Source organism: Camellia sinensis, chromosome 2 (genome assembly GCF_055761805.1).
Source record: "Camellia sinensis isolate YWXY chromosome 2, ASM5576180v1, whole genome shotgun sequence".
Taxonomy (NCBI): Eukaryota; Viridiplantae; Streptophyta; class Magnoliopsida; order Ericales; family Theaceae; genus Camellia; species Camellia sinensis.
Genome location: NC_138962.1, coordinates 203,060,637 through 203,075,019, shown reverse-complemented (window position 1 = coordinate 203,075,019; position 14,383 = coordinate 203,060,637). Strand labels below are relative to the sequence as shown.

At 33.5% G+C, this 14,383-nt stretch overlaps 1 protein-coding gene and 2 pseudogenes across 1 annotated transcript; all 3 read right to left on the bottom strand.

Moving 5' to 3' along the window:
• Window positions 1-834: 834 nt before the first annotated feature.
• LOC145819374 (zinc finger BED domain-containing protein RICESLEEPER 2-like) lies at window positions 835-1,749 on the bottom strand. Its single transcript, XM_082913358.1, has one exon. The coding sequence runs from the start codon at window positions 1,747-1,749 to the stop codon at window positions 835-837; it is 915 nt and encodes a 304-aa protein (XP_082769484.1).
• A 2,717-nt stretch (window positions 1,750-4,466) lies between these two features.
• Window positions 4,467-7,837, bottom strand: LOC145819373 (putative pectinesterase/pectinesterase inhibitor 36; annotated as a pseudogene).
• A 2,792-nt stretch (window positions 7,838-10,629) lies between these two features.
• Window positions 10,630-13,127, bottom strand: LOC145819372 (uncharacterized; annotated as a pseudogene).
• Window positions 13,128-14,383: the final 1,256 nt, after the last annotated feature.

Sequence of the window (14,383 nt, the reverse complement as noted above, 5' to 3'; positions counted from 1 at the left end):
ATCCATTTGCATAAAATTTGGGCCTAAAGCCATGTAATTCTCGCATAAGTTTGGGGCCTCACATTTTGGGCCTGCCCTGTTATTAACATATACCAACAAAAAATGAAAAATGACATATATCCAACCATAAAGTCTAAGCCTTGTATCCAAGTCTAAGTCTAAGTCTAAGCCATCAACCAACCATATATCCAATCCAACCATAAAACTGTGTCTAAATCTAAGCCTTAATATATATTACAGACCATTAATATAATCAATCTCAAAACTCAAAAACATAAAATAGAAACCATCTAAGGCAAGCAGCAGCAACATGAACTTTCCAACTAAGCAAGCAAAAGAGACCTGTAAAAAAAAATAAAATGATTATCAACATAATTCAATTTAACATAAAAAAAAAAATTACATCAACTATTCAATTTCTTACCCTTGTTTTCAAGCATCAATCAATAACAGTTACATCCTTGTTGCTTGTTCCTTTCATAAGTACTAAAAAAAGACCCAATGCACAACAGGTTAAAGTGTTAAACATATAATTATCATTAAAAAAAAAGAAAAGAAAATAAGGAATACTTGTGACTTAAGAAAAAAAATACCTGAATCAAGCTCCTCCAATTCTTCCAATTGATCTGTAAGACTGATTTGAGATGGGGAACGAAACCAATTTTGCACACAGATGAGAGCTTCCACCATAGAAGGTGATGGAGAGCTGCGAAATGGATCAAAAACATGTCCTCCCGTGCTAAAAGTGGATTCTAAGGCAACTATGGACACGGGGATAGCTAGAACATCACGAGCCATATGAGAGAGGATGCGATACTTAGTGGAATTAGTCTTCTACCAACCCAATACATCAAAATTATCATCATCTTCTTCACAACCCTCCACCAAATACCTCTCCAATTTAGACTTGTTAACCATATGATTTTCTTCTTCCAAATGCATCTTAAACTTGGATTTCATTTTTGTTCGGACATCCGTGTCATGATCTTTATCCAAATTCATTTCCCTTGATGGCTGCCCCATATTTTGTGGTTGCATACTTTCATTTTGAACATTCAAAACATACCACTCATATAACCTTGTCAATCCTCTCTTTAGTTTGTTTACCAAACCATCAACATGTTGAGTTTCATAAGTTTCTTCCAAGCACCATTGCACATATTTAAGTTTGTAACGAGGATCAACAACAATAGCAACAAACAATAGCAAATTGATCTTGTCAAACTTACCCCAATACTTGTCAAACTTTGAACTCATGCCATGTGCCAATAATTTCAAACTTAGATCATCATGCTCACACAATTCGGTTATTTCACTTTTTATCAACATTATCTCCGAAAAAAATGCATTGCAAGTAACATACAAAGAACCCGAAAAACGCAATGTGGCATTGTAAAACAATTTTAAAAACTTGACATACAACCTCGCTTTCATCCAATCATAACTTGTCGGTGGCCCAATTGCTTTTCTTCTCTCTTTTCCTTGTCCACTATTAGTTGGACCAACTCTAAATCCCTCACCAAGTTCACCCTCCTCACCAATCTCACCACCAACTTCACCCTCCTCACTATTTTCACCAACCTCACCAATCTCATCCTTTCTAAGAGTCAACCGGAAGTGTGTGTCCTCATATTCTAACCGCTCAAAAACCTTTTGAAATGGTAAAACCCGCTCTAACATGAAATATGTAGAGTTCCATCGGGTAGCTACATCCAAACAAGGTTGACCATGACACTCAATGCCCTCCATTTCAGTACACAATTTGAATTTAGCCATCCTAGATGGAGAGGATCTCACATACTTCACAATATTCTGAATCCTTGTTATGGAGTCATCAATTTCTTTCAATCCCACACAAACAATTAGATTCAATATGTGAGCACAACACCTTATATGTAAAAACTCATGCTCTAATATGGTACTCTTCCTAGTTTTCCTCTTTCGCTTCAAAAAATTAATGAGACCATTATTTGAGCTTGCGTTATCAACTGTAACTGTGAGAAACTTATCTATCCCCCATTCTACCAAACATTACTCAATCACCTTACCAAGTGTCTCACCTTTATGGTTAGGAACTACACAAAAGTTAAGAACTTTTTTGTGAAGTTTCCAATCACAATCAATAAAATGTGCGGTGAGACACATATAATTCAGATTTTGCACGGATGTCCAAGTGTCTGTGGTAAGGCATAGTCGTTGATCTCTAAGTGCATTCTTCAAAACCTTCTTCTCACTAAAATATAGTGACATACAATCCTTGGCAACGGTAATCCTAGAGGGAATTTTTAACCATTTTGGTTGCACCACATGCATGAATTGTCTAAATCGCTCACCCTCCACAAATTTAAAAGACAGTTCATCTATTATTATCATCTTTGCTAGTGCCTTTCTACATGCATCAACACTGAAGCTTACAGTTACAAGATTACCACTTGTTTCTCCATCACCATCCTTTTTTGGTTTAAAGCCTATAGGGTGCTTTTCTTTGCATCTTCCCTTAAAGGATACTTCTTACACCTTGATTCTAAATGAGTTATGAGTTAGCATTGATTTTGTGCCATTAATCTTCGGATCACATGCATAAGTTACACCACAATAATTTCATGAGGCCCTAGGTCTTTTACCAGATTTACAATCCAATTTCGTAAAATGATCCCAAACCAAAGACCGTGGTCTTTTACCCACATTATCAGATTTATTTTTGTGCTTGTTTCCTTAGCTTCTTGTACCGTAGGTTCTTCAATTTCATTGGGTACTTCAAGCATATTTTCATCCATCTAAACATAATAACAACAAGAATTTGCAAACCATTATATATATATATATATATATTATTTCTTTATATATCATTAGCACAACAATTTTAAAAAAAAATGAATGTCAATTTAAAAAAAAAAAAAATGAATGTTTCACAACTATGATGCTCTTTCTATTGATAGTCAATACCAAATCATTAACACACAGAATCCAAATACAAAAAAAAAAAAAAAAATACTACTAATAACAAGAAACAGAAAGGGATTCTCCAAATACAAAAAAAAATAAATAAATAACAACGTTACATGTAGCACACAGCCCTCAAATTACTACTAATAACAAGAAACAAAGAAACTCCTTTAGGGCACAATCAATAAAAGGGATTTCAAAAATTAGGGCACAATCAATAAAAGGGTTTTCGAAAATCACCTTAGGGTTTTGATTAAGCTTTTGCTTGTTAATTTTGCTACAAACCCACCAAGATCTGCATCGTCTACTTCGTTGATGATTGAAGGAAGTGCGAAGAGAGAGTGACGGTTGGTGTCTCTTGTTCGAAACAAAGAGCTCTCGTTTGATTCTTGAGAGAGAGAGAGAGAGAGTGATGGCGAGAGAGGGCCGTGAGAGAGAGAGAGTGACAGTCTGAGAAAAATGGAGAAAAAATGGAGAAACTGAGAGAGCTTCTTCTCAGTAAGAAAACGAAGAGACGAAGAGAGAGAAAAAATCTATGGTGTGTGGTGGGTTGGTGAACCGTGTATGTGTGGTGTGTGTGTTTTATTTTTTTTTTTAAAACATAGTGAGACACGCGGACGGCTTAGATGATGCAACGTGGATGGCTAGGATTTTAAGATTATTAATATTATATAAGTCGGTTCAGTTCGGTGCGGTTCGGTTCAAAAGACCAAAAACCAAAAACCGAACCGAATGTACAGAAAAAAATAAATTGAACCGAACCGACCGATTGAAAACTTAAAACACCGACCGAAAACCGTTCGGTTCGGTCGGTTTGGTCGGTCCTTCCGGTTATTCTTTCACCCCTAGTGCAGGGTGAGGTAAGGAATGCAGGGGTGATGCAGAGAGGGAGAAAATTGGCATCTGCATTAGAGTGTCCATAGACATAGGAGACTATAGCTTATCCTTGTGTTATTTCCTACCAACACAATTGTGGGAGTTTTACTTCAAATTAAAAGATCATAAAGTACACATTATTTGTGTGAAAATACTGTCAAAAATTCTATTTTTATACGAAAAATTTAGTCAAAACTCTTCAATTGGACTTTTATTTGGTAAAAAAGACATCCCAATTTATTTTGTTTCATAAATCTCTCAAGGAGAAGGCACATAATTGAGTAAGGAGAAAGTAAAATATACATATTTTTTGATAATATTTCCAGAATAACATATTAGTGTGAACTAACATGTTACTGTTTATATCAATTTAGGCGATAATAATTTTTTTAAAAAGAATTTCATTGTCAATATGAATCTTATTTGATAGATCTTGATGAGAGGATTACAAAAATACTAATTTTATTAAAAACCAACATTTATATTAAAAGTTATATTATTTTAAAGTTTAATAATTTGCTAATAGTGATATGTGTTGGACTTTTCAAGCAATTTATTTATTTATTTTTTTTTTTTTGTCTTTAATTCATAAAATTTTATTATGAGGGAGTTTTGAATAAAATCCTTTGCACATATTAGATTCGGTTACCACCTAACGTGATCACAAAGATTCATTTGTTTAGCATAATTCAAAATGAAATTTATAAACTCTTAACTAGTTACATTATATAAGGCAGACCAGTGAAGTAAATACATGTTTGTTGTACATATGGTTGCGACAACGTCATTGTGAGGGAAAATCAAGTTTCAGGCCAAAAGGGCAGACCGGTGGCCAGAATCCACGACTCACCTTGTATAAAGGGGCTTGCTTCCCGAGAATCATTGAGCACATGAAAACCCGGCCTTCTCACCCTTCCAACAGTAGAAGCTCCAATACCTGAATTCATATACTCTCCGTAGTATAAAGTTGAGAGAGCAAAGTTGCCTCTCCATTCAATCCATCCCTTGGGATCAATCAAACCATCAAGGTTCGTCTTTAGAAACACTGTCCTCGAGTATCTTCTCCATAGGCCTCCTCACATAAATGTCACAGTTTTGGAAAACAACCGTGGCATCACCAAATATGAAGTCGATGGTGCCATATATGTGACAGTTGCGATAAAATTGTCATAGGGAGTGTACAAAGAGTGTGTCCTGGTAACCTTTGAAGCTGCATCGGTAGAAGACTGCAAGGTCCGAACTCAACCTTAGTGCCACTGCCTGTTGTTTTGGGGGTCCAGCTGTGTTCTCAAATGTCATGTCCTTTGCCCAAAATCCATCACTTGACACACCTACAAAATGCAAACATACATTAACATGTTTTCAAGAAAGCAAGTGTACAAGATCGTATTTGTTATGCATGTCGTGTTATGGACTCACCGGCATGAAATATTATACTTCAAAAACGTGTCTATCCTCCATCTTATGTCTTCACAATCACATAATTTAGTTTTTAATTAAACAATGCTACTCAGGTTCACTTTCAATCTGAAAGTGAATTGGGAGCTGGTGGGGCCTGCTCAAGCAACTTCCAAATTGGAGCTGACACTATATTTTTTCTATCAATTTTTGTCTTGAGTAATTGTGAGTGCTAAAATAGAAGGATATAGATCATTTTTAGAGTAGAACATCTCAACCCAGACTTGCATCTCTTCAGTTGGGAGAAAGACTAGCTGTATTATTAGACTCCTATAGACCTACCACAGGACCCCCTTTAGATTTTTGTGTGTAGATATCCACGAAAAAGAGACACATTGATTTGATAATCATCACTCTATGATTTTTTACATTTACTTTTTAAAAAATAAACGATAAATATGATTTTACAAACTAAAATTTTACTTTTTTTTTTTTTTAAGACAAATGTGATGAAATCCTAACATTATGAATATCAAATTAGTCTAGTTTTTTTTAGGGATTTTAAAAAAAAATAGACGGATTGAATTATTATAGTGAATCTGTAGTGATCCATTAAAGCCTAACAACATAATCCAATCTTCTCTCCCAGCTATAGAGAAGTTAGGCCTACTAAAAGCAGTTAGTATCGCAAGGGTTCAGAATTGGAGAATGGCTTCTCTAAGACCAAGTATTCCAGCTTTGTGGGTCAACCACAAATCCTATTTTTATGATCCAAATTATTTGTTTTATAAACAATGCATAGATCATATATCAAAAAAAAATAAATATAAAATTGATCCAAAAACTATAAACACACCATTTTATCATATTTATATGCAAAAATAAAAAATTAAACGACTAGTATTAATTTAAAAACAAACCATCAATTTTGAATAATTGAGCTTACCAAATGTGGCTGAGCTCAAAGTAGTTGCACCATCCACAACATTTCGACTGCCAGTGATAATAGTTTTATCGATGCCATCGCCTACAAACATCAGGTTCTTCATCTTCCTTCCGATATCCACCTTCTCATTGTAAACCCCAGATTTCAAGTAGATTATTGCTCTCTCTGATCGCCTTCGAACCATTCTGGCCAGTGCAGCGATTGCATTGTTTATGGTCTTGTAATTACCAGACCCATCCTTAGCCACTACAATGTGGGCCTTGGAGGTGGCTGCATTCCATGATGCTAAGAGGCCCCCATTTTGGTTGGACTTGAGCCTCCTTTGCCATCCTATATGATACTAACTTTTTTTTTTTAATTTTATTTTAACAGCTCATTTTAAATAAAAAAAGAAAAAATTACCCCCCCCCCCCCCCCAAAAAAAAAAAACTTAGGGTTTATTCCTTGTAACAAAATGAATCTTAAGCTTTTATTTTTTTCAATTTAAATTTAAATTTTTTGATTTGTTTTCAATCTAAACCGTCAGCCTATTTCCCTTATATGAAATTGACAAAAAAAAAATAAAAAAAATGGAAAAGAAGTTAATAAACTTAATGTAGGTATATATAAAATTTCTAAAATATCATTTCTCGTTAAGTTTAATGACTAAAATACTTTTTTTTTTGCTACTTTTACTTAATGAAAATAAATAGATGGTTAGATTGAAAATAGATAAAAAGTTTAGAATTTAAATTAACAAAATTAAAAATTCAAGATTCATTTTGTTACATTTGTGTGTGTGTGTGCATAATTTGTGCCAAAAAAAAAAAAAAATAGAAAAGAAAAGAAAAAAGAAGAGAAAAGTAATCAAATTTTGAAATATGTGGTCTAGAGATTTAAACTAGGGAAAATTATGCAAACGGTCCTTGTAGTTTACATGTTGTGTCATTTTGGTCCCTTTAATTTCAATTTGCTTGATTTTGACCATGAATTTTCAGCTCTATATCATTTTGGTCCAATTGAAAACGGAAGTTAAGAAATCGGACGGAAAATTTGCACGTGAATAACATGTGATTGGTTTCCAAGGGCAAAACAGACATTTTGCTTTCCCATTGAACTTCTTCCTTGCTTGCGATTAAACAGAACCATCGACCACCGTCGTTTGCTATTCCACTGCCTTTTGCTGCTGCTGCCGCAACCAAACAATAATCCCAACATCAACAAATCATCAGAACTATAAAAAATTACAAAACAAAATCCAATTTTCAACCCTAGATCAAAAATCACAACACAAAATCAACCTACAAACCCTAGCCATGTTCCCAAATTTGAAACCCCATATATACAAATCTCCATAATGAACAAAGGAAAAGGAACAAAAATAGAGAAAGAGATGGAGAGAAAAAAAAATGGGTCACCATCATTGATTGCTCCGTTGCCGTCGTCATTTGTTGCGTCGTTGATTCGGCATTTTCTAATCATCAACAACAATGCTGTTGTCCACAACAAAATCATTCAACGTTTCATTCAATTTGCCATCGACATGTGAATTCGACGTTGAAGTTGAATCTAAAGAGTCCAATTCAAGGACAGACAATGGGGATGTGTGCGACAATAAGCTTCGAAGTCCTCTACCACCGAAGAAGAGTGGTTTTGATTTTGATTGTAACTCTTCCCCGACAAAGCAGTCATGGATTCGAATTCAAGCTTCTTCAAATCATAAGCCCTTACATCTTCTTTGGCGGTGTTGTAAGTGCACAACCAGACCCTCTTTCCAGTGAAAAGGGTCTTGAATCTTGGTAGCCTATTTGCCACATTTTCATTGCTAAACCCCTTTGTTTTTCAACCTAGATGGCCTTGGTTGATTAGGGTTCACAGTTTCGGTTAAAACTCTCTTCTTTTTAGGGGCTTTCTTTCCATTTCATCACCCTACCTCTCCCATAATCGTGACGCCATCACCCTACTCATTTCATTCCAAACTCGCGACAGCAACCGCCTTGCCATCACCCTACACTGCCTTGCCATCCCTCATAAGCCCTCGACGCCACCTTCCTTTCCCTCCCCCAACTCTTCGACGACATCTCCTCTTCATCCCCCTTTTTTCTCTCTCTCTCTCTCTCTCTTTCTCATGTGTACAGATATATATATATATATATATATATATCATTGAGTTAAATGGGAGTGAGTTAACTTGCTTTGAGTTAGATGGATAAATTATTGAGTTAGTTGAGAGTGAAAGCAAATTGACTATTTTGTCCTTAAAACTCTACACATGTCTTCGTGGGCCTTCTCTATCCAATTTCTTAACTTTCATTTTCAATTGGACCAAAATGATATAGAGTTAAAAATTTAGAGTCAAAATCAAGCAAATTGAAATTAGAGGGACTAAAATGACACAACGTGTAAACTATATGGATTGTTTGCATAATTTGTCTTTTAAACTATAAACCACACAGAGTAAATCTGATTTACATATTTTAAATTCAAAGTACTTTTGTGAATAAGAAGCATTATTGTATTTTCTTTTTAGTGCTATAAAAATAAAATAGACGGAGAGTCTAAAAACAAAAATGAAAAAGAAGAAAAGACACACACATCAAAGTTAGGCAACAAATCTGTTTGACTAGATCGGAAAAAAGAATGGTAAAAAGTATAAGTAAAGTGAAAGAAAGAAAAGTCGAAGAATTATTTTCACAATATGCATTTGGTTAAGCTGAAATTTAGAAAATTATTGACTGTTTTTATGAGAATAAAATTTGGACAAATTACACTCATAATCTCTAAAATTTATCTATTTTGTTAATTAATAATGTTAGGCATCATGAAAAAAATATTATGAAAAATTTTCATTCAGATTTTTCATCATTAGATTAGATTGTAGTGTTTTATTATATGTTATGCAATCACTCTTAAATTAGTTTCATGAATTTTTTTATGATATTTATTTCATGATGTGTAACATTATTCAATTGATAATACTCTTTAAAAATTTTAAAAAGTCTATCCCTTTTGAACTAACCATTCCATTTGGTTAAATTTTAGAATCATGATTGGGTGTGGAATTGTGTTTTGAGTTTTGAGTTGTATTTTGAGTTTTGAAAAGAGAAATTTGTTTGGTTATGAATTTTGAAAATAGTTTTGAGTTGTATTTTGAGTTTTGAGTTTTTGGTTTTGAGTTGTATTTTGAAATTTTTTGGATTTATTTATTTTTAAATATTTAAAAATGTTTAAGAAAATTTTATTTTTTTATTTTAAATATTTTAGTTTATTTTAAAATATTGTAATATTTTTAAATTTTTTTTTAAATATTTAATTTTTTATAAATTAAATTTTTTTGGATGGCCCATATATATCTAAATCATAATAAATTATTTGGCCAATACTTCAAAAAATAACAAAATATTTTTTAAAAAAAAATAAAAAATAAAAAATATTTGTCGTCAAAAATAAAAAAATATTTTTTGGAAAAAATATAAAATAAAAAATAATTTTAAAGAACAAATTAATTTTTTTTTTTTTAAATAGAGTTTTGAAAAGAGTTTGGTTATGAGTTTTGAAAATACTTTTGAATTGAATTTTGAGTTGTGTGTTTGGTTATGAGTTTTGAAAATAGTTTTGAATTGAGTTTTGAATTATATGTTTGGTTATGAATTTTGAAAAGAGTTCTAATTTTTTTTTTTATTAGAATCGCAATTCCAATGTCATCAATTGAACTAAAGTAATACAATGTAAATAATTAGAAGGAAAATTTAATATATTTAAAATTACAGTTGGAAACTTGGAATTGAATAATCGAATATGTGACAAATCTCACAAATTGAGGCCAGCAAAACAACATACCATTGTCTTTCTGTGCCAAATTACCTTAATGCCCATAAAAGGCCAAAGATTCCCCAAGCAACACAGTCAAGTTCTGAGCCAACTGAGCCACAAACAACCACCCCTTCTCTTCCAACCCATCCAAACAACTCCTATGACTAGCTGGCGCACCGCTTAGACATGCAACCGCGTCTTCCTAGCTGAAGCTCTCACTAGAAACCAAGCCTGCGAGCCGTGGCTCAGTCTCTTTATAGAGCTTGACACAATCACCCAAAGCCACACCATCATAATTCAAATCTTGGTCCAACCCATGGAGTTTCGAAGTGGCTCGAGCCCAGTTCATTGCATTCTGGACCCCAGTTCGAGCCATTTGGACCACCTCGAGGTCAGGGCTGGCCCTGAGATTTGTGGGGCCTAAGGCGCACAGTGAAAATGAGGCCCCTCTAATATATTTTTTTTAATAAAAAATTTATGCATAAAATGATAAGTATCCACAATTTTTTTATTTAAGTATACTTGAACATATAATCATTAAAATTATAAACTAAAATTTACTTTCATATATAATAAGATAGGAAGAAATCAGTACAATGACTCAAAAACATTAAAAACTAATTTTGTTGCTTTATAGTTTAGCAATATCCAGCTTACAATTAACCCAACGATCACTTCAATACTACTTTTCTTGCATTTTTAGCTGCAAAATCACTAATTAAGTTTGTATAATCTAATTTATCTACCAAATCCTTTTCAATAGACAATATAGCTAATCCATTCAATCTTTCTTGTGACATTATTGATCGAAGGTAGGATTTGATCAATTTTAACTTTGAAAAACTTCTTTCTCTAGAGGCAACGGTAACTGGAATAGTCAATAATATTTTATACGCAATCCAGACATTTGGAAAACAACCATCCATCAATTTCAAATAATTCATCACCTCAATTGGCCTATTGATTTCTTTTGGCAAAATTTCTTTGAAGACTTTCAACTCAGAAAATAAATCTCTCCCATCAACATCCATAAGCCCATCATGTTTCAAAAAGTCTTCAAGATTAGCACAATAAGTCTTCAAGCACTCATCATTGGTAGAATTTAACTTCTTCAAATCAAACAAAAATCCAAAAGTTACATCATATATTTGAAATTGTTCAAATCTACTCTTAAGTGAAGAAAGAGCTTGATCTATTATATATATGAAATAATTAACTCTAAAGGATTCTTCAGCTGATTGTGCAACCTCTTCACTAACATTCTTATCAAAATGTTTCTTTCTACGAATGGCATGCCTTTCATGAAATGTAGGCTCAATCTCCATTTCAATTGCAACTTCTTTAGCTTCAATCATGGCCTCCAAAAATCCAGTTTCTCTATACTTTTCAAGAAATGTAATGAGTCCTTTTAATTGATGTATAGCAACATCAATATGATGTCTTCATCTTGAAATGTCTTGCTAATAGAATTAACAGCAAACAACAGATTGTGCCAAATAATCATGCCAAGCAAAAACTCAAAGTTCTCAATTTCAAATGTAACTAAGGATTCAGCTTCACACTTTGTATTGGGATCATCAGCTTCTTTTTCCGACTGAATTAAAGCATCTTTAATTTGTAGAGCTTGGTACCGTATAGCTTTAACACTTTCAATGCGACTTTCCCAACGAGTTTGTGATAATGGCTTAAGTGTGAGACCTTCCACATTGTCTTTGAAAATTTTCCACCTCTTTGTAGAAGATGAAAACAACACATATATGCGTTGTACCACTCTAAAGAAATAGGTAGCTTTGGAACAAGAGGTAGCTAAATCACAAAGGGCAAGATTAAGACTATGACACCCACATGGCGTGTAGAATGCTCTTGGATTTATTTCAAGTACTCTTTTTTGTACACCTTTGTGTCTCCCTTTCATATTAGAGCCATTATCATATCCTTGCCCTCTTATATCACCAATATCAAGCTGGAGTTGTGCAATGCCTCTCTAAGTACATTAAAAAGTCCCAACCCCGATGTATCATCTATTTTCAAAAATTCTAAAAAGAATTCTTCTACCTTTACCGGACTAGTTGAAACATCTACATATCTTATCACAAGAGACATTTGTTCTTCATGATTAACATCTGGAGTACAATCAAGAATAATTGAAAAATATTTCGCTTCTTTGATTCTTGCCACAATCGTACTCTTGATCTCACTTGCTAACATCTGTATCAATTCATTTTGGATTTTGTGGCCAAGATAATGGTAATGAATCTCACTCCTTTGAATACGTTGAATGTGCTCTTGCATTACTGGATCAAATTTAGCAAGCATTTCAATTAAGCTTAAAAAGATTCCATTTCTTTCTTGATAAATCTTCTCATTGTCTCCACGAAAAGCTAAATTATTTTTAGCAAGAGTGATCACAATAGCAATTATCCTTAGTAACACTTGTCTCCAGTGTTCCCTCTCTTTGTTGATTTGTTCTTGAACACTTCTATCAATTGTTTCATTCTTCTTCAATCTACTTTCCAATTCAATCCATTTGCTCATGCAAATAAAGTGCTCATTACTAGTTTCATGACTTCTAAGCCTGTTGCCCATATTCTTCCAATCTTTCAATCCATCAGTAGCCAAATGAATATTGTTCCCATCTTGCTTAAACAACTTGCAACAAAAGCAAAACACTTTGTCTGAAGCATCTGAATATACTAGCCACTTCCTATCCTGCTTCTCTCCATTTTGTAACTGTCGCATGTAAAATGTAGAAGAAAAATGCCTATCTTTGTCATCTAGGGGATAATTCACACCATTACCTCTTATAGGACCTCTTTCAACTAGTAAATCCCTTAAATTTTGATCAATCTTGTCCCAATTACTAGGGTCATAAATGTTTAGAGGTCCACATTTAACATTGGCATCTTCACTTTCACTAGATTCTACATTCCCTAAATCTTCATTCTCATTCTCATTCTCATTCTCATTCATATGTTCACTAGGTTGTTCAATCACCAAATCATCATTCTCATTATTACTCACACAATGAGTAGGCTCTTCAATTACCAAATCTTCATCATCATTGTCATTTGAACCCAAAATATCTACTTGTTTCTTGGTACCAAAATATTTATCAAGTGCTCCCGATTGAGATTGAATTAATTGTTCTACTTTCATCTTCTTCTTTCTCTTTTCATTTCCAGAACTATACTTCCTAGGAAACATGGCTATAATCACAAACACTTCAATCCACAAATGACAAACACTTCAAATCAATCAACAAATCACAATCCATTGATCTGATAGCAAATAAATTATAAAAAAATAATTTAATGAAACAAAATTAGGGCAAACAAATTATTCAATTAAAACTGATAAATACCTAGGTAAAAAAATTAGGGCTAAATTATTTATTCCATTAAAATCTAATGGATAAAGAAGGTAATAAAAAAATTAGGGCAAATTTATTATTCCACTAATTGATAGAGAAAGAATATAAAAAAAAAAAATTAGGGCAACTTTATTTAATAAAATCTGATACTGAGAGAGAGGACTTACATGAGAGAGAGTGTGTGTGAGAGGAGTCTATGCTATGCTATGCTCTTCGTCTGCCTGCCTTCAAGTCTTTCATTTCATTTCATCACTTCGTTTCGTTAAAGAGAGATTGAAAACAGAAGCACTCACCACATCACACTAGCAGTTCACTGGACATGTATGTATTGTATATTGTATTTGTATGTATGGTTTGGGTTGGGCCCAAACATATTTTGGGGCCCTTTAAATACATTTTCAGTTTTGGGGCCCTTTAAAGCCTCCAAAGCTGTTTTCAGTCCCACACCAGATAAACTTTCGGTTGGGCCCAAACACATTTCAGTTTTTGTTTTTGTTTTTGTTTTTTATTTATTTATTTATATATTTTCATTTTAAAAAATATGGGCCAAACACATTTATAAATAAATATGGGCTAAATTATACATGGGCCCAATAACTATTTGGGGCCCTTTAAATTGATCTTAAAAAAAAAAAAAAAAAGATTGGGCCTATAACAATTTTTTAAATTTAGGGACCCTATTTTTAGGCCAAAATTTGGGGCCTAAGGCACAAGCCTCATCTGCCTTATGGCAGGGCCGGCCCTGCTCGAGGTCTTGTTGGTTGCAGGAGGTAATATTAGCAATGGTTAAGAGAAGAAGAAAGGTGATGAGGCAAGTAGTAGACATTTTTGTTTGGGGGTGTTAATGGTGGTGATGAGTTGCAGGGTTTTGAAGGAGTGTTTGGATGTTTTTATGTGAAGGCGGTTCGGGTAAAGCTTAACAGATGGACCATGGTTCTAGCCAGGTGTCACAGGTTGCGGTTCTTGGTGCCAAAAATGCTCACATTTGATTGTGAGGTCACGACAAAATCTTATTATTTTCGCTAGTATATATTGTATTATTATTTTAGGATGTA